Below are 22,079 nucleotides of genomic sequence, written 5' to 3' on the forward strand. Positions count from 1 at the left end.
ACCAGGGTCCTCGGTTATCTATGAGGCTGATAGAATGATTGGTCAGGGCATGGCTAAGCCAATGTAACATAGGGATGCTTTGACTATTCTCCTTTAAAGGAACAGTTCACACCAAAATATAAAAATACTCTCTTAATTGTTGCTCACTTTTAGTACTCACCACTCTAAGATGTAAATAGCTTTGTTTTTCAGTGGAAATCAAAAGTAGTGGAATCGTGGAATCGTTAAGCAGCTCTTGCCATTCAAAAACATGGTCACACAGCAAATGGACACGTTGCTTCCGAAACTCTACTGTACAAAATATACCCCATACTGCAGAATTTCTGACAAGTATCATCCCCCATCAGACATTTGTGCATCAATTTCAGCATAATAACATTTCCCTCTAGTGCTTCTGATAGCACATCGCACAAGCAACCTTTGAGACACAGGTTCTAATCCAGTGGGAACCAGGAAGTAAACGCATTTACATTAACAATGCTTTTAATGTAATAATTAATTTAATTTACTCGACTGAGGGTTTGGGTTAGGGGGAAAAGTTATAAAGTATGCATTTGACAGTATAACAACTAAAACTACAACTCGCTTGTGAGAGGTGGTGATTAAAATTTCAGAAAGCACAAACCGACTCAACAGAAAAACCTTCGAGCTACTGTTGCTGAATTCACAGTGCATCCAGTCTGCATACAATGACAGTTAAAATAGTGAATTTAAGCTCCAAAAAGGACAACAAAACACCATAAAAGCACAAACAAAATATAAGTAGTCCGTTTGACTAGTGTGCTACATTTCAAATCGTAGTCTTACAATGGTTCTTCATGAAGAATAGACAGAAGAACAGATTTAAGTTGTTATATAGCTAAAGTCTGTGTATAGCCAGTGTCCAAATTAAAGTCATAAATGGTTCTTATTTAGATAGTAATCAATTGCAGACACCTAATCTATTTAAATCTGGACACAAAGAGGGGAGGGCAAGAATTTGAGTAAATAAAATTTATATTCCTCACACAAAACTATCATATGGCTTCAAAAGTGTTGGAAAATAGCACACAAGTCGCATGGACGACTTTTATGATATTTTATAGTCATTTTTTGTCATCTTGGTCACTGTGAACTCAGAGTACATGGCAAGAGCTGTGTAACAATTAATCAAGTTTCTACTTTTATATTGTACTGTAAAAATAATGGCATACAGGTTTTAAAAGACATGAGGTCAGTAAATAATGACAGAATTTTCATTTTTGAGTGAACGATTCCTTTAACAGCCACTAAACCCCAGTACAGAAGTTCCCTACCATCTTTCTACACAGCAATGTCCTGGTAACATGACAAAATGCAAGACTGTACACAAAATACTAAAACAGAGCTTTCTGAGATTAAAATGAAGTATCAAGCAATTCCATTTTACAATGGAGATGTTTGAAATATGTGATTTTGACTCTGCCCAGTTAAAGATTAGCTGGTTTCTTTTGATTTGCCCCTTGTTTTGCCTGCAGAGAGCACCCGGATGAACAGCATCCTCACATCACAGACCGAGCCGTACGATCTGTCCTTCTCTCGATCCTTCCAGAGTCTCTCCCACCTCCCCCCTTCATATGAATCTGCCGTGAAAGCTGACCTCAACAAATACTCCTCGCTCAAGAGACTAAGTATGTGCCAGTCTAATATCCTCAGCTCTGCTAAGCATGATCTTTCTATAGCAGTTCAAGGCTTACTGGGGAGATGAGATCCTTTATTTCATCTCAAAGTCATTGGTATTCTTCCTCAACAGGCAGCAACTAACTGCTGCCACCGTTCCATTCTGAATCTGATATCACAGAGCAAAGCTTTCTCATGGCCTTAGCCCAATTGTACTGATTCAATTAGTAGATTATTATATATTTTTTTTTGCTATATAATAAGGTCTCAGTTCATTATATCCCCTAAGTGAAGAGTAAATTCCCCAGAGGGTTGTGTAATTTCATAAGGAATGCCCCAGATCACTCTTGGCCCAAACCCCAGTGAGGGCTGGTAAATTGATTGGCCTGCTCATCTGCAATTCCTCTGCATCTTACGAGCTTCCACCAGCAAAAACATGCAATCATACACTAAACTATTCATGGCACCAGACCCTCCTTTAAATTGTCCTGCGGCAGCACCTCCCTCGTAGCTCAGATATGCCTCTGAAGCAAGTTATTTGTAGTAGGGAATAGCCAAAAGGCTTAGCTGTTTCTTTTGGAGCTGCTGTGGTGTTTCGCACTGACAGATCTTGTTGGATGCAGCCAGCAAGGAAGAACTAAGTGCTGTGCCCGTTTCAGTGTGGTAGATTCGTCTCTTGGTTCCAATTCATAAAGTTCCGAGTCTCTTTACTTTGCTGATATCCAAACCTTCAAAAGAGACTCCTTGATGAAGAAAGATTAATTTAATCTGTAAACACCATAAACAGATTATATGACATTAATTTCCCCAAATAACACAATTGTTCATCCTCACACAGAGTGAGAGATAAATGGTGCTATTTTGCTTTTATCTTATAACAAACTGCATCTAATCCCCTCAAGAGACGCTGTTTGTGATGTCCCACAAATATGACTGCCAGTACCACAGGCTCTGAATTATTATGCTCTTACAAGGGTCTCATCATGGTAATTTGATTAATTCTTGCTTAAAGAAAAATTTGTGGCTGTAATTTTGTTTGATAAACTGCTTTATTGCATTCCATGATGATACATTTCAATATCATTAGGCTCAGAATGTGTGGAGAAATTTATCAAGAATAACTGAAATTTCAAGGACATCGGCTCCCCCAGAATGTTTTCATTACATCTCTGAGCAGAGGATAATAAAAAATGTTCCAGTTCTAATCATGCAGTCAGTTACAGTACAGATGGTCACTGTCCTGACTAGATCTGTTTGCATCCTGAAGTTTAAATTCAATGTGAAACACCATTGTCAGCCTATTTTAACTACATAACAGGGCACTCATGATGAAGGCAACTTTTGCATGCATCATGAACATGTCCTGGTCATTCTGTTCTCACCTGAGTTTGGAGAATTCTGTCAAAATCTCTGCAATCTTCTGATTTATTGCATGTGTTTAACCACAACTGTATTATACTTACAAATAAATTAGTCAAGTTACATTATACTATCATATTGATATTTTGAATCCGAACCCAATCCCTATTCCTACACCTAACCACTTATCAACAATGTAAAACAAGTAACAGGCAGTACAATTTTATCACAATTCTTTCAGTAACAATACAATAATATTATATAATATTATATAATTAAACATTTAACCCCACACCTAGGCCTATATCTAACAAATTCTCTACAATTTAAAACACATAACAAGCAGATAAATGTGCAATTTGACTGTTATGGTGGATAGGAATGATGAAGATTTATTGGAAAAATGAAGACTCCTAACCAAAGCTTTGGAATATCCGGAATACAGCGCACAAAAAAGGATACATTTTATGATCATTTTATGGTACTTTTCTCATTATTTCAGCTTCAACTTGGCCATTCTGAAAGTTTCCTTTGTGTCCCAAGTCAACCAAAATAAAAATAAAATGATAAAGCAATGAGTAAATGATTACATAAGTTTCAATTCATTTCATTTTAAATTGTAGCCTTGGTTAAAGCATTAAAATCAAAATACAAATACGGATCAAGGTCTCTATAATGACATATCATTAGGAGAGTGTGGAATTTTATTTAATCTATCAGAAATTTTTTGGACAATGAAAGTGGCCATAAAATACTGTACAAAAATGCCAAGTGGTTAGAGGAGAGGTGTTGAAACTAGGAGAGATTATTGACATCAGCTGAAAAGGAAATTCGTTTCAGAGGTGTAGCAAGATATTGCAGCAAATTTTCATGAAATCACATTTTTATTATGCAGATTTTATTATTTTTTATTTTTTTATTTAAATAGTGTACACAGTAATGTGCATTTCCCTGCTCAACAAATACCAGCATTCCTAGTCACTGGGATATGTTGTGTTTTGGATGCTGCTGGCTTTATCTGGATGACCATGCAACAACAGGGCTATGATAGTCCAGCAAAACCAGCACTAACCAGCACAAACCACATTTTCATGTTGGTCTAAGAAATTGTATCTTTTCAGCAGGGAAAGAAAGTATATGAAATTAATTTTGATTTCATGTTGACCTAATAGTCTGCAACTTGCTTATGCTCTTCACAGCAGATAAAGACATGGATGACTACTACAGCAGAAAGAGGCATATTCCAGACCTTGCAGCTCGAGGAACCCTTCCCTTGCACATGATAAAGATGAACCAAGAGTCCCAGAGCAGTCAGCAGGTCCAGCAACCGCAGCAACAACCTCCCCGCCAACATCCTCGCAGAGTTCAGAGAGCCATGTCCCAGGACCGCGTGCTGTCCCCTGAGCGCAGCCATGTACAGGACTACGCCATGTCCTCCTACGGCATGTCCCCTTATGGGGGACGCATCCTCTCTGACGAGCAGCTCCTATCTGCCGAGCGCCTACGCTCCCACGAACGGCTTGGCTCCCAAGACCGCCTCCACGCGCAAGACCGCCACTATTCCCAGGACCGCATCCACACGCAGGACCGCTTGATGTCACAGGAACGCCACCATTCTCAGGAACGCATCCATTCCCAAGACCGCCTCTACTCGCAAGACCGCCTGCACTCCCAGGATCCGCTCATCTCTCCCGACAAGATGATGTCGATCAAGCGCTCTGGCTTCTGCAGTGAAAAGTCCATGTCCAGAGCCATATCCCAAACGGACGTGTTCATGCCTACCACGCCCATCCTGGATCGGTACAAGATGACAAAAATGCACTCCCATCCCAGTGCCTCAAACAGCATCACACAGAATACTTTAACCATGAACCAGACGGCTTCCAAGAGGCAGGCTTTTGCCTCGCGTCGAACGCAGACGGTGGAGCAGCTCCACTATGTTCCACAGCAACATCATCATCATTACCGTACAGGGAGCAAGACCGAAGTAACTGTTTAACTAATCAGAAGCCTCCAAGAAAAATTTAACCATAAACCCAAGCTGCAACAGCAGTGTAAAGAGCTGTCTCAGATACAATCCTTTTCTGCAGCTCTTCAGAAACTGACCCAGCACCAGCTACTCTATTGTAACTAAAGAGTCAATTCTGTGTGCATACCAATTCATTTATATGTGTTTGTAGATCACAAAAAGTATGGACACATAGGGAACACTTGTCAGATTCTGCATTCATAAGGGCTTTGCATGGTGACTCACAAAGACAGACAAACGACAGTCAGAAGAAGTGAAAGAACAGTATGGACATGGAACAGAACTGTATAAATTTATATACATATATAAATACAAATACTGTTTGTACTTCCAGTCCTAGTCAATAGCTTTAGAAGTTCTTCTAATGTTCACACTTCTATTGATGCCTCTACAAAATTTTTCCATTTCAATAATGAAGTGGTTTTGTGGGTTAAAAAGCACAATCAAGTGACAGTTGGATTTCGTTTCGTTCATTTGTTTGGTTATTGATGGCTAGCACATATTGGTTTGTTTTTAAATAAATGGCCAATTATTTTGCATAGATGATTGTAAATAAACTCTTTAGCCACAGTAAATTGACAAGTCTGTTCTGGTCAGCATTTTTATTATTGTAGTTTGGTTTTTAGCAATTCAATAGTTAGGATTTATAGTTGACCCAATAAACCAGTGTTGGACCATTTAAATTAATATGATACTGTGTGTGTGTGTGCGTGCATGCGTGGGGGGTTGCGGGGACATTCGATTAGGTTACAAACTGGCAATTACAAGTGTATTATGCTATAAATGTGGTTTATGAGAACATTTCTAGTGTCCCTATAATTCAAATAGCTTTAAAACCATGTTAAACTATGTTTTTTTTTTTTATGTATAAATGCAGAAACTTTTTTTTTATTATTTCAGGGCTAGGCTTAGGGGTACGGTTCAAGTTAGGGGAGAGAATCTATAGTTTATACAGTATAAAAATCATTATGTCTATGGAGAGTCCTCATAAGGATAGTCGCACCAATGCGTGTGTGTGTGTGTGTGTGTGTGTGTGTGTGTGTGTGTGTGTGTGTGTGTTTTCAAATGTGTTTGTAGAAAGAGATCTGGGAGAATGTTGTTGAGAAAATGACAAAACTATTGATATCTGGCTGTAGACTGTGTTGCAGTGACTCACAAGACAATTGAGTATATTATGCTTGTTGTAGTAGCTTCAAATAAACCATCCTTATTTTTCTAAACATTATAACTCATGTGGAAAAGGTATATGTGCCTCAAACTACATTAAACTTTTAAATAAAGTTTGTTTTTTGCACAAAAAATATATTTGTCATATGTTTGTCAAACATGAGCATTTTCCACCCTCATTCTGACCCTCTGTCAGAAACGCATACGTTTGGTGCTGCTTCTCAAAGTAAACACCTACTGTTATGATTGGCTCTCTTCTTGCCATCTCACTGCTCACTACTACTGGGCGGGGCTATGGAAGTGATAAGGTATAAGTAGTTATTGATGTCTTGATGTGTTGTTGTTGAGGCGATCAGATGTAAATGTCTTCCATAGTGTCACATCATAAAGTAGAGAACGATTCGTTTTGGCAGCTTGGTTTCAACAAATTATATTTTTGCAGTGAGGAGGACGTTTTGAGTTCTGAATCTTACAGTATGTTTTTATAGTACAATGACCTCTTATATGTCAAAAGATCAAAGAAAATGTTATTCCTAATGTCATGACTCCTTTAAAGATCTTCAATAAGCACTCCATGATATACTGCACTATAGCATTTTAAGCCATCTTTATATTGCAAAGGTGGCACAGATGCTGCATCTGAAGTAGAATTTAGTAATTAGTCATACATGCATTTACACAGCAGTCACGATTGCATCAATAATATTATGGGATTGAGATAAATTCTTTTAAATCTACATTTATGAATAAAGAAATATGTAATGAATGAAAATGAATTAAATATTTAACTAAATTCTGAAATATGTGCTCCTTCATAACAATTAAAAAAAGTGAAATACTGCATTTTAAGTTTAGTAACACTTGTTTGAGAGGAAAAAAAATTATAATTACATTACACAGAAAAAGCAGCAGGAAAAATTGTCATGTCTTACCAGTAGAGCTTTCATGCAGAGAATGAAAAGGCCAGTGTATCTGAAAACTAACCAACCAAAATATGCTTCAGCAACTTTTTCAATTTTTTTGACATGTGAATTAATACCTGCTGCTTGCATATCAGCCAGCGCGACCACAACCTTCTTTAAATTCATTGAATTCCAGGGGTGAAAATCCAGTTCTCACACAAACAAAGCCTTTTGCATTTACATTTCTTGTTTGCTAAAGCTTTAGGGGTGAGACGGACTCATATCTCAGTTCCTAACCCCCCCACACACTTCTTCCCTACCAGCATTTAGATGAAAATATGACACTTAAATTAAATGGAGTCTGTGTAGCAGATTGGTTCAAGTGCTGGTAGGAAAACCACAAGCATGAGTCGAGCTAAAGCTTTCACTGTGTGCAAATGGCTGCTGAATAAAACATTTGTCCCATATAAAATAATGAAAAGCTCTCTAGGTCTGAGAGCAATGTCTTGCTCAGCAAATACGCAATGTTTCGTGTTGAAAATTTTATCCTGCCCAGGTTGAGGTACAAGGCAAGCTCTCTGTAGGAATTTGGAACATAATTCATTTATTATTTACTGGCTGCCTGTCAGAGTGGCCGAACGCAAAGACAAGAGATTTGTATCTATGATAGCTTGAAAATTGGTTCTTGAAAAAATGCATTTTTGTTTTGAAAATGGACAGTTTAGCTTTTACTGGATCAATTCTGCCTGTTTAATACACTGAAAATTCACTGACTTTCGTCATTTACTTGAAGACTTTCATGGGTTAAAAGTGCTATATAAATCATCATAATCTACAGGATACATCTGAATAATATAAGCAATGCTGCATTTCTAAAGATTTAATAGAAACAACAGAAGTGGCTCTAAGCAGTTCCATTAAGTTTAGTTTTCTCTTGTCTCAAATTACCATATTTCAGTGAAGGAATGCTACAATTCTCTGGAAATTAGCATACAGCCTGCTTTAATATTACATATACTGCACCATCGCCAGCTCTCACATAAGTCATTTCTCAAGACTGACCTGTAGCCTAGCAACCAACATTTCCCAAGGAAAATTATTAAAGCTACCTTCTTTACATTCTGAGCAGGAGTCTTTGATAGATTTCTGCCTTAGCCTGACACTTTGCCCAATGAATGTACCCTGCAGCCAAACATCTCCCATGCTATGTAAAATATGAATTGTCAGCCTGCATTTGGCCTTTAGAAATTTGAATAGTAACTGCAGAAATAAAGGTGTTAAAACAGAGGAGAGCTTCACGAGTATGAGCTGAGGTGTGGATCTGTGACAAGAGGATTGCAACGTGTGTAAATATTTCGTCTAGTGTTGAAGGCATACATGACTGGGCAGAGGTTTTACCAACAGACTCTGATTATTGTGTTACTGTACCTGAGGATTTGAAAATTGTTTCCTTTGATGGCATAAATTCCTTCTAAGTATACGACATTTTATGATTTGTATTATTTAAGAAATGCACATAACATTTCAAACACTTGTCAGAAACGTATCTCCAAAGTGATTTACAGGACTTTAAAAGCATATTCCACGTATTGCCTGGGAATCAAACCTTGATGTTGCTAATGCTAGTGGAATCTAACTTCATTCTTTGTACAGGAGATTAATTTATTTAATTTTTAACTTAACATTAAATAGTTCAAAAATACTTCATTTTTAATTGAACTTAAAACTTGTATTGCTTGTGAGCAAGATTAAAAACATGAAAAACAGAATAAGATCAGATATCAGCAAAAAAAATAAAAAAAAATAGTGGAACCAAAAAACATAACAGATATGTATTCTCAGGTGAAATCTTTAACATTGATTTGACAGCAGACCTGACACTGTATAATGAGCTGTATTGTAACCAACATGATTAATTGCTTTCAATAATTTGCCATTCATTTAATCATAGACAGCTGCCAATGTCTCTGAACACACACATACTTGTTAATTTGGTTTCAGAGTCCAGCACCTCTGGATCCCATTCTGTCTCTTGGGTGACATTCTTATCTCCCAAATGTATACCCCAAATCAATACAAAAGCAATTTGAGGAGAAAATCTTATTTTCTGTTATAATAGTTTCAAAATAAACCAAAACAGATTAGATCAGGATCTGATGAAAAATAAAATAAGCTTCTGCAATAGATAGTTGGCAACATTTTTACTCTATTTGGAAAAATAATAGCTTGCAAGGCAGCACTTTTACATTTAAAGACTGTTCCACATTTAAAGATATACTCTGGGTTCAAAACAAATTAAGCTCAATTGACAGCATTTGTGGCAGAATGTTGATTACCACAAATATCAATTTTGACGCGTCCTTCCTTTTCTTAAAAAAATAAATAAAAGCACAAATCTGCAGTGAGAAACTTAAAATGGAAAGAATGTGGCCAATCTGTAAACATTAAAACACTCACTTAGCCACATCAACAGTATGCAAGTAAACATGATTTTAGAGTAATAAAATCGCTTTCTAACCTTTTCTGTCTAAAGTTATAGCACATTTTTTTTTATATAAATTTTATATAAAAAATGTGTTGCCATGACAATGTAATGCCAACAAACAATAAAACGACTGTAAAAATTATGATTTAAACAACTTTACAGCTCAAATCATGAATGAGTTTTAACAGTAGAATGAATGTAACTGCTTTTATAAAATGAGAAGCTTCACATTTCTTCCTTTAAACCCTCCAAACATTTGCCCCATTCACTTTCATTGTAAGTGTCTCACTGTAACCTTGATTTTTGCTTTTTCTAAAGAAAAGGAGGGACTTGTATTGAACCCGGATTATTCCTATAAATGTAACTGACAGTGATTATTCCATTATAGAAATAGCATACTGAATTGTGATTGGTCTTCTTATATCTATTTGCATTCCAAATCATGATTGGTCTTCTTTTCCTAAGATACTCTATATAGTGAACTATTTATAGCAGCCTTGGCAGTGCACAGTGATTGTGTGTTGATTCTTGTGTCCAACCAAACTGAAAACACAATGCTCACTGAATGTCATGACAAAGGCAAAGTCAATTAAATTCTGCAGTGTTTCATTTACACAGAACCAAAGCCTAAAAACTGTTTACCTAAAATGTTAACATAATTATATTGCTGCCTTACACCAGTATTTGCCTCCGGTAATATAAATCTAGTTTAAAATTAAAATGTTAAAAAGAGCAAAGTGCAGTTTTACCTGTCATGTTGGAATGTATGCTAATTAATCAGATTCGCTTTATGCAAAGACATCATAAGAAAATAGAGGGAAACGTTCCCTTTGTATTTTGTGTATATTCTTATATACATTTCGTACTGTGTATATTTGTCTTACTTCCCTTATACACAAGAGAAATTCATATAAAAATCATAGGAAAAGCTATGAGTCACAAGCAGTTTCCCAGTGCTTTGTAATTGGATTTTGGATAGAATTATTGCTTTTCTCCACATATTCTGTTTCCCCGTGGCCCTGTGTTTCATAGCTCAGTCTCTGCATGTGTTGATACATTTTTTCAGTAACAGATATAAGTGACCTAGGGGGCTCATCATGCCATCACAGATTCACAGAAACACTGTGCTTAGCTATTGCACTTCAGACATACACCACACGGTTCTCTGGATGAGACGTTTAGGTGCGATATTAGGAAAGAGAGATGAATTGACTGAACATAGACTTTAAAGGTGCAGTATGTAAGATTCAGAAACCCTTGTTATTAATGACACCTGTGGCCGTTAAGTGAACTGCAGCCAGCTACCTGTTGCTTGTGCTTGCACTCGTGCACTCACTCCATAAGGATGTGTGCATCGACCAAAACAATGACGTAACGTACAGAGAGACTGAACACACCGACATCATGCTGACAGATGAGGTACCATAATTAAAATTACAGTTATGATTGGTTTACTACAAGCTTTGAGACTATATATTATATTTGACTCTCCAGTGCTGGAAGGGCTAAAAAAAAGTGTGGATAATGGTCTGACTATGCAAGACTGTAGTTTGAAGTAATCACTTTTCTTTGCATGATACACTGACTGCATTTATACGATAGCCTATGTCGACGATAGCTAGCTAGCCAGCTTTATCAATAGCTGTTAACTAAATTTGGTGGGTGATGACAGTAGTGGTTTATAAAATAGACTGTACATTATAAATATGTTGACACAAATCAGCATTGATGTGATTCCATCACAACTGTTATTTTGATATATTGATGCGCTATTCTTTTATAATAATAGAATGTATATATTTTCTGTAGAACCAAGATACGTTACACTAATGAATGGGTCTTTTTGCATTATCTTAAACATTGTCTAATGAATTATAATTGAATGTGTTATTGTGGTATACCTTGCTGAATAATTACAGATTAACATTGTTTATGTTAGTTACTGTGAATCAGCATACATAGCAAGGTAGCTTGCAATTCGTCATCGTTAGTAGGCAAGATCAAGTTAGCTACAATTACACAGATCAATCCTTATGGCACTATATTTCACATTCTTTGCAGTTATGTAAGTTTACCTGTCAGATAAGAAGAACACCAATTCAGGGTCAGTTTTGATCCCCAAAACCGAACGAATTGTCCCTCCAGGAATCAAATGCCCTGCCAATGTTCACTCTAGTTTTCGCTTGACCACAATCATGTTCCCGCATAGCCAGATGGATTCAATAGATAAATGTATTATTTTTTTTTGGTTGTGGCTTACTCTGAGTTTGTGTAGGAGTCAGTATTGTGCTGGGAGCCGGATGTTTGCTGAAATCCATCTCTATGATAACATTACCTAGTGTTGTAGTTTGTTGTTACTGTTGAATAGCACTGAGGCAAAATTCTCAGGAGCGCACATAAACGTCACATCCTTTGGATTTTCCCGGCAAAACCGACCCGCTCCCTTCTCTTAAAAATCAATCTACAGGCTTTAATAGGCAAACTAAGATGTCCAGGAAAGGCAAATTTTTTTTTTAATTGTGTTACGTTCAAGAAAATATAATTTTGCAATCATGTAAGTAGGCATTCTCTATATTTGAAGGAAGAGTGCTTCTCCAGCAAGGGTCCATTTGGATGGACTATCTTTGAACTTCAGATTGAACATCCATACATAAGTAGGTCCACGCTGTCTGATCTTATAGACGGGACACTGGTACACATTCCGGTTCTGCTGTTTGTCGACAGGAATGGCTTTAATGAATATCACATGCATGGTAGGCATGCAGCTCTTTCAGACAGGCATACACCATTATTCCAGCCTACAAAACAAACATATTCTTTAGTTTATCATTATTTTCAAGTGTTTTTTTTTTTTGACAATTTAGACATTTAACATTTAAGAAATCTTGAGATTACAGTAATACAATGGGTTTGTTGCAAAACCAAGTGAGCTACCTTGCTGCATCCTGCCTAACATAGGAAGCTGTCTTCTTTTGGAACAGACCCATTAATAACTTTAAAAATAACTTTCATTATTAAGTAATTCATACTTACAAGAGGCTGTGGGTTACAGTGATTTTAAGGGTAGTCTTATGTATTATGAAGACACCAACAGATTGTTACACATATATAGTTACCAATAGTTGGTTAATTGATAATATTAAATGGAATAAATATTTCTTCCACAAATTGATTTTGTTCATTTTGCTAACTGAAGGCCCTTTACTGTTGTCTAGCAATGTAGCAACTTACTACGTTACTGTAATACATGTGCAGTCATAGTTGTATGTTTATTGCTAACTTAAAATGGCTTCACATTTAGGCATCCAAACACATTTTAGAGTCTTAACTATCCATTTTATGATGTGTGTTAATGATTTATTAATGAAAGTTAAAATCGAATGTTTCTGAGACCTTTGTATGTATGCAATTACATTTGTGTTGGTGGCAACAATGAAAAAAAATTAAGCTTCTTGAAAGTAAAGTGCAGACACTTCCATTATCCTTCACAAAACTATTTGAGCAATTTTCTTTGCAGTGATTTAATAATTAATACCATGGTCTCCTTACAAAATGGAAAGTTAATGCAGTAAAAATCAGCTTGCATCTCACATCCTGCAGATATACTGAAGCAGGACTGTTTCTTATGGATAGCTAATTAATCCTCTTCTGCTGCACACATGACAGACTGAAGCTGAACTTTGCAAAGTATTAAAGGGACAAATACAAATAATGTTGACATTGCAGTAGTCCATAAAGGACGCTATTTATGCTACTCCTCAAATTACCCCCATAATTGTCTCGCAGCAGCAGTAAAAGTTTATCGTGCTTTTAAATACTGATAGTTTTATGACTCTTTGAAAAAATACAAATCATCCAAACACTAAAGCTGTCCTTGCACCTCTCTTAATTTAAAGCTTTATTGGTTAGTGTATATTTGGCAGAGACAAATAATCAATACACATTGAGCACTTGGATAATGTGCATCCCTAAATTTCACTATTGAAGATATCCACTTTGTAAGATCTGCAATAGGGGCTAAAAAATTTCAAGTAAAAAAAGAGAAAAATATATATATATTTAAGTAGATTACATTCATTTAACTAGCAAAAGAATATCTTGGAAATGGAAATAAGCCCCTTACATTCATCCCCATATGATAACTACAGTAGAGATCATCTAAGAATAGTTGTTATGTATATAGGTCAGTGTGTATTCCTCGGTCTTTGATGTCCGCACAATATGTGGCAAATCTCACTTATATAAATGAGGGTGCCATCATAAATCTCTCCATCTTTGACAGCTGTTCAAGCCTGTTTTTCAGGTAGTGCTGCTTATATGTGTGGAAATAAGCCCCTAACATTCATCACCATATGATAACTATAGTAGAGATAATCTAAGAATAATTGTTATGTATATAGGTCAGCGTGTATTCCTCTGTCTTTGATGTCCGCTCAATACGTGGCAAATCTTACTCATATAAATGAGGGCACTATCATATATCTCTCCATCGTTGACAGCTGTGCAAGACTTTTCTTCAGTTAGCTCTGCTTATATGTGCTTTCACACTTGAATAAGCTGTGGAATAGCTTTTCCCAAAGGGCAAAAGGCATCCTGAATCTGTGACGAAGTCCATCTAAGTTATGTATGGGGAGAAAACCGCCGAGCAGGAACAGTGATTAAAATCTGCCTATGCCTAATGTATAATTAAAACTAATTTTTAGAGACATTACCTGAAAGCTGCATGCATTTACATTCATTAGAGACCTAATAGTGCAAATAGAAGTTGTATTTATTGAGGGTCTATAGAAGTGACTGAGATTGTGTTTGTTTGTGCATTCCTGCATGTGGGAATGCTAAACTGTAGTAACAAGTCTCAAAAGCAATCAGAATCAATTAATTTAACCAAATCAGAATCAATTAATTTAACCAAACCAGAATCAATTAATTTAACCCCTAACCCCCCACAACAATGCTAATTAATATCCAGCTGGTTTCATTAATTAAATAAGTTTTGAATAATTTAAAGAACCTCATGTATGGTGGTGTGCCTCTATGCTATGTACTTTACCCTGGCTTTCACTAGATGTTTCTCTATAATACTAATCTAGAACTGTTATTTACAGATAATCAATTCTCAGACAGAACCAACATCCTGCCTCTTACCCAGGGACTAAAAACATTTTGGTTCGTTCTGTTTCAAAAAACATTAGTTTTCATTTTGTTTCAGAAGTTCCGCCATCTCCTTTCTATATGGTGACCGGTTAGAACAAAATAAAATAACAATTAAAAACATTCTTTTTAAAGTACTCTGATCTAAGGGGTGGGTGAAATACCAATGCAGTGTTTCCAAATCTCACAAGATAAACAAGCTAAAAAAAGCCACTTGCTTCACCAAAATAATCGGAAATAGCCATACATTTTTCCTGCGTGGTGGATTTATCAGAATAGAAATCATAACAACCATACAGTAAATCCAAGTATAATTAATTTACAGTTTCTCAGTCACATCCCAGCAGCATCAAACCTGTATTAATTAGGGGTCTGAGGAACGGACTGAAATTTAATGAATCTTCCCCTACGCCAAAACTCTGAAATGGACTGCAGGTTTAACATCATATCTAAGCAAAATTCTGTCAGAACAACTGAGAAATATACTTTTTACCTATAATAATGTTTTTTATTTTTTTTTTGTATCTGGATTAGCCATGCATTTACAGTATATGTAGTAATCATACATAGTTGATAAAAAGGTCATCATTCACAGAATGCAATATCCACGGGCAATGGGCAATTAGGCAAAGCAGTATGCGATGCAGCAGTTTCCTTCAGGATCACAGCACAAGGTTAAACTTTTCAGGCAACATTAATTGTAATTAAATGTAATTCCAAAAATGTACTGCCATAAACCCTTTAGCTTCATGAAAAAAAAAAATGTGGAAAGAAAATAACTGGCTATAACTGGTTACCAGCATTTAAAAAAAAACGTTTTCCCTCTGGAACAATTGAAAATGACTTCGTTCCCGTTTTTGGTTACATTCTGCAAATTATTTTGTTCCTTTTCGGTTTTCGTTTTCGTTCCTTGAACCATTTTTAGTCCCTGCTTGTACCTGTAGTGCTGGGGAGGTACTGTAAGTAGTTATGCTATTAACTAAAATTTTAATAGAGTGGTGGTGGTGTAGTGGTCTAAAGCACATAACTGGTAATCTGGTAATCAGAAGGATGCTGGTTCAAGCCCCACAGCCACCACCATTGTGTCCTTAAGCAAGGCACTTAACTCCAGGTTGCTCCTGGATTGTCCTGTAATAAGTGCTCTGTAAGTTGCTTTGGATAAAAATGTCTGCCAAATGCATAAATGCATAAATGTAAATGTAAGTGTTTAATTTGTACACCACTACATCAATGGAATTTGAAAAGAAATGACATTCCCCAAGGTTTCCCTAAACTTACACCATTAACTGATCCAAAGTTGGTACTGTATGAGATAGGGTTGCACGGTGTACCAGTGCTACGGTAGTATTGTGATACTAAACCTTCATAATACTGGTGGTGCCACAGTATTTTTTAAATTGTAGTACTGTAAGTTATGTTGTAAGTGTGGTAGTAAATATTATTTTCAATAAAACCTTCATTTGAATCAGACCTTTAAAGTAGTCTGCTCCCTATATGGCTTTGTTTATTTTTCAAAGTGTAGTTTTCCCATGCTTCAAACACGCATGCATGTCAATTTGGCGGTCATGTCTCCAAATGGAAAATATGGATTTAAATAAAACTCAATTCACCAAGCGATATTTTGAATTATTTGGGGTTTTGGCTGATGAGACTGGGAAAACCCATCTGCCGTGAATGTCTACAAAGATTTCAAGCCAAAGGGGGAAAACGACAGCAACCTTATTAAACACCTTCGGACACATCCCACTGCCTATAAAGAATGGGATGGTGCCACTTCATTTGACCTAAATGCTTTAGCCAGTGTGTGTGTAATCTGCATTCCTGCTGCTGTTTATCAGGAAAGAGGGTTAAAGTGGTTATAATAAAGAAACAGCAGCTCAAAACAGTCTTTTCAACATTACATCTTTATATGTTACCAACATTCAAATAATCACCGAAATAATGGAATAAAAATGTTAAGCCGTTGCCGTTTGAACGGACTTTTTTGACATTAAACAAAAAATGTATTAGGTAACAAGTTAGTCCATTTGAGTCTTTTCCCTGTTCATCCATTAGTTATTTTCACCACTTTTGGAGCTACATGTAGAATGGCTAGTTTTAGGAAACACAAAGACAAACTGTTTTAAGAATTAATACTATATCATGAGGTATTTTGATACTACTTGGTATTGTGATACTTTGGCTGGTGTAGTATTGAAAGATATGATTATGGTCAGGGACAGACTGGGAAGAGAATTCAGCCCTGGATTATACAACTGGCCCAAAAGTTGTTGAGCCGCACAGATATATGATTTAGAACGTTTGTGTCAATGTGCCCAGTGTAGACAGCCTCAAGCTGTTGCGTCGCATCAACGGACACGCCTGGTGTAAACAGTGTGTCAGCACCATCAATTATCTAACAGTCATGACATTTTATATATTAATAAATGGAACTGTTTACCTATGTTTTTGATCCCTATATGTATTTTAACTTCCCCATACTTCAATAACAATTCCTTAGCATATAGCATAATACCTTGTTTTATTACTGGTTCACAAGCAATCACGCTGAAATTAGTCAACAAAACACGCAATCCATGCTGAAATACTCTGAAGACACATCACATGACGCACACGCATAGTCCAAAGCACAATGAAGATTCAGTCCAGATGCTCATCCAGTTTTCAGTATCATCCTGCACTGAAATGCACATAGCTGGAAATGCATCAAAACTGTAAAAGACGTCCATCTAATGTTTACATACACCATCAATTGAAAATAGCGCAGATGGGTGGTGTTCAGGAATAGTTAGGACTGTAAATAAAGCAACACTAGGCCTGTTTGTTCTGCTCTCTCTCTCTCTCTCTCTCTCTCTCAGAGTACAAACTGAGCCCCAGTGGGTGGGGCCAAGAGTGTGATGATGTAAAGTAGGTGTTGATGTTGTTGAGTAGAGGCAGTCATGGATTTATGAGTATCTTTTGTGACATCACAATTTTATGGAAGTACAGAAAGAGGTGTTTTAGCAGCTTGGTTTCAATAAATGCTTTTTTTTTTTTTAGCACTGGAGATTAAGTTTTGAGTTCTGACATTTTTTTATTGTTGAAAGACCTATTATTTGTCAAAATCTCAAGGAAAATTAGATTCGTCATGACATGACTCTTTAAAATACTTTGCAATACTTTATACTTTATATTAAAATCCTTTGTATAGGAAAAATACTCTGAATAGGCTACATACAAATGCCACTGTTTTTGTGCAAGCATATGTGTTGTGGTGTGCAGTGTTTTTGGAGTGCTTTTGGACTGTAAATTGCAAATAAAAAAAGAAAAAGTGACTTAAATTCCAGAAAAAAATAGAGCATAAATAACTTATAACATAAATAATGACACATTATAATGCTTTAACACATTTTTTCAGTAGCAAGATAGTTCAGCTGTTGTAAGAACTACTACAAGCTACTTTTCTTTTAAGTAAAATGCTGCTGTTTCATCACTGTTTTCGATTCAAATTTCAACATTCTAGTTCCCTTCCGAGGGAACTCGCGACTGCGTCGTTGAAAACGACTCTTTGGGAACGCTCCTTAGCGTCGCCTCTGAAGTATGAATGAAACTATTCCAATCTTGATTGGTGTTAGCGCCATGACGTAACATGTGACGGCATAACCGATGCATAAAAGTGACGCCGCACACATACACATTAGCTTTCGCTCTTCAGCAAGCTCTATGTTGAAATTGTTTGTCTTATTTGGTGTTGTTTGTCTGATTTAAAAATATTATGGCCACCTAACAGTTCAAGAAGTGCGTGCACCCCTGCCCTCGCTTCATTACGGGTAGGGACACGCACGCTTTATGTGTGAACTGTTTGGGAGCATAGCACGCACAGGCAGCTCTCGAGGGATCTGCCTGTGAAAGTTGTGAAGCACTACCCATGAGAGTGCTGCGCCCCGTTGGCGTGCTTTCGATGAGCACGGTCAGGCTCGCTGCCCCACGGTTTTGGTCCCGCGCCTGTTGAGGCAGCGCGCGATTGAAATCGCGGGTTCGCGAGCGGATTTTGCAGATGAGAATGAGACTGCTGCGCACGTTCTCATTCTTCGCTTGAGGATCCCGAGCCTACTGTGAGTGGTGCAGAAGCCCGCCGCGGCTTCTTCTGCCCATGATCAGGTCCCCTTGCTTGAGCTCACTGCTTCCGAGGAAGTGGATATGCTCAGCATCGATGCGGATCTAATCGTGAGCCAAGCACGCCAGTTTTTGGCCAAGCTTATGAGGAGCTGATTGAGGTTGTGACGCGTGCGCGGGCCAGACTGAATATCAGCTGGCCACAAAATGAGCAGGGAACGCAAGTTGAAAGCAAATTAGACGCGGCGCTTCCTGCGGCACAGATCACAAACTCAGCTCGGGTTTGCCGCTTTTTCCCGATCTCCACAAAGATATCTAAAACGAGATCGTGGGGTAAACCGCGATTCGTCCCGTGATCTCCAGCCCCAGTGTTTGATTACGCTTTTGGGGCACGGTATATGGGCTAAAACCCGGCGCTGCCTAGTAAGCCCTGCAGAGATACATCTGCTTTAATAAGTAGGGCTTACATGGCCGCACACAATCGGTGTTGGTTTCCGCCGCCTCTGACGCTCGGGCCACATCAATTTCCAGCTTAACGCACAGCTAACGCTCGTGTCAAAAAAAAAAATATATATATAAAAAAATAAATAAATAAAATAAAAACAACAAGCATCAATTGTGGTCACAAGAACCGTGATCGACTAAATCCTGCCGGTTTCCTGCTTCAGGAAGTCGGGAACAGTGCTCGAAAACACTCGAGACCAGCCTCGAGAGGCTGGTTCCCTTAGTTGAAGCTTCAGGAAAGAGGTCCTACCGAGGTGGTAGAACCTCGGAGGGCTGTCCTCCGCTGCAGAGCAACCGAGGTTGCTCTCGCAGCGGAGTCCTCAGGAAATCGGTGTCGGTTCCCGCCGCCTCTGACGCTTCGGGCCACATCAATTTCCAGCTTAACGCACACCGCGTCGCTCGCGTCAAAAAATAAAAACACACATCAATTGTGGTCACAAGGACTGTATCGACTAAATCCTGCCGGTATCTCGCCTCAGGAAGTCGAGAACAGTGCTCGAAAACACTCGAGACCAGCCTCGAGAGGCTGGTTCCCGTAGTAGATTTTGTAGAGGCATGGAATCATCTTCCCAACATATCTGCATGGGTCCTGCATATAATAAAATCAGGGTACAAACTGCAGTTCGGGCACCGCCCCCAAATTCTCTGGGGTGGTGCAGACTACAGTGGTTCCGAGCAGGCTCAGGTGATGGAACAAGAAGTGCAATCTCTGCTGCTGAAGGAGGCCATAGAACGTGTTCCTCATTCAGACAGGGAGTCCGGTCTTTACAGCCGGTACTTTATAGTTCCAAAAAAGGATGGGGGTTTGAGGCCGATTTTAGATCTCAGAGTTTTGAACCGCCTTTGAGGAGGTTCAGGTTCAAAATGCTTACCATTCCTGTCATCGTGAGTCAGATCAGATCCGAGGACTGGTTTGTCACGATAGATCTAAAAGACGCCTATTTTCATGTACCCATCCTTCCATGTCACAGGAGGTTCCTGAGGTTCGCCGGGGCTTAAGCTTACCAATATCGGGTTCTTCCGCTCGCCTAGCACTCTCTCCCCGCACATTCACCAAATGTATGGATGCAGCTCCTGCTCCTCTGAGACTTCAGGGCATCCGCGATACTGAATTTTATCGACGACTGGCTCATTCTGGCCCAGTCTCGAGAAATGGCGGTTCGGCATCGAGATGTCGCTCTTGGCCACATTCGAAGTTTGGGGTTGAGACTCAACACAAAAAGAGTGTGTTACAACCATCCCAGTGCACAACGCTTCTGGCGTTGTGTGGAACTCTGTTACGATGCAGGCACGCATGTCTCCTGCACGATCGAGTCCCTTATGGTGATGGTGTCCGGTTAAAGCTAGGCCAGGCCATCACTGTAAAGCAATTTCAAAGACTGCTGGGCCTCATGGCAGCGCATCCAACATTGTACCGTTGGGCCTTCTACACATGAGGCCCCTCCAGTGGTGGCTGAAAGCCAAGGGGTTTTCCCCAGCGGAATCCATTTCAGTATAATCAGAGTAACGCCGCAGGTGCCTTCGTTCTCTGCTAATATGGAAGAAACCTTGGTTCCTGTCCCAAGGGCCAGTGTTGGGAGCATCATGTCGCCGGAAAACCGTTTCGACAGACGCCTCCCTCACTGGCTGGGGCGCGGTCATGGACGGCCGCTTTGCCAGGAGCAATGTATATTCCGGGGGTTCAGAATCAGGGAGCAGACATCCTGTCGAGGCAGGGGCTGAGGCCCGGGGAATGGAGACTTCATCCAGAGGTGGTGAAGTTGATATGGGACAAATTTGGACCATCAGAAGTGGATCTGTTCACGTCTCGAGAGACGTCCCACTGTCCACTTTGGTTCTCCCTCTCACATCCAGCCCCACTGGGGTTGGACGCCATGGTACAGGCTTGGCCGAGGCTTCAGCCTGTACGCATTTCCCCGATCGCTCTGCTCCCGGAGTCCTGGAAAGGGTCCGCCAAGAGGGCATCAGTCTACTTCTGGTTGCCCCCATGTGGCCGGCCCGAGTATGGTTCTCAGACATAATTTCACTCCTGATAGCTCGGCCATGGCAGATTCCTCTGAGGAGGGATCTGTTGTCTCAGGCGGGGGCACAGTCTTCCACCCTCGCCCAGAGCTGTGGAAACTGTGGGTCTGGCCCCTGAGGGGTTCAGTACCCAAATGCTGGTCTATCAGCTGGGGTGGTTGAAACCATACTTAGCTCTAGGGCTCCGCCTACTAGAGATTATATGGCCTCAAGTGGAATGTGTTCTCCACTTGGTGTAGAGAACATGAAGTAGATCCAGTTAACTGCCCGGTGGCTTCAGTTCTGGAGTTTCTTCAAGATCGCTTTCTGTGGTCTCTCCCCTTCCACACTTAAGGTGTACGTGGCTGCCATTTCGGGCGCTCCATGCACCACTGAGTGATGGGCCTCTGGGGAGGCACCAGCTGGTCATTCGCTTTCTCCGTGGGTACATGGAGGATGAGACTCGACAACCAGGTCCAGGGTTCCTGCCTGGGACCTGGCGGTGGTTCTCGACGGGTTATCCCTGGCCCCTTCGAACCCCTTCAGTCGGCTTCACCCAAGGACCTGACGCTCAAGATGGCTTTCTCTTAGCTATTACCTCTCTAAAGAGGGTGGGTGATCTTCAAGCCCTGGCAGTGACGCCAGCTTGCTTGGAGTTTGCCCCTGGCGGAGTTAAAGCCATTTTACACCCGAGACCTGGCTATGTGCCTAAGGTGCCGCCTAACACGGCACTGCCCACGGTCCTGCA

At 39.2% G+C, this 22,079-nt stretch overlaps 1 protein-coding gene and 1 pseudogene across 5 annotated transcripts in view; one reads left to right on the top strand and one right to left on the bottom strand.

Annotated features, from left to right (window-relative positions):
- Positions 1-5,731, top strand: part of LOC127633670 (protein shisa-6-like) — a 117,145-nt gene extending 111,414 nt beyond the window's left edge. For 3 of the 5 annotated variants that reach the window (XM_052112911.1, XM_052112912.1, XM_052112913.1), the window contains 2 exons: positions 1,497-1,649; positions 4,197-5,731. In XM_052112911.1, the coding sequence (XP_051968871.1) occupies positions 1,497-1,649; positions 4,197-4,996 (953 nt within the window). In that variant the 3' untranslated portion in view covers positions 4,997-5,731. The remainder of the gene's footprint in view (positions 1-1,496; positions 1,650-4,196) is intronic. The other 2 variants (XM_052112914.1, XM_052112915.1) reach the window with 1 other exon arrangement.
- Positions 5,732-12,027: 6,296 nt separating this feature from the next.
- The window catches only part of LOC127633193 (dynein axonemal heavy chain 9-like), a 184,909-nt pseudogene continuing 174,857 nt past the window's right edge, over positions 12,028-22,079 (bottom strand).

The sequence above is a fragment of the Xyrauchen texanus genome, chromosome 40, assembly GCF_025860055.1.
Source record: "Xyrauchen texanus isolate HMW12.3.18 chromosome 40, RBS_HiC_50CHRs, whole genome shotgun sequence".
NCBI lineage: Eukaryota > Metazoa > Chordata > Actinopteri > Cypriniformes > Catostomidae > Xyrauchen > Xyrauchen texanus.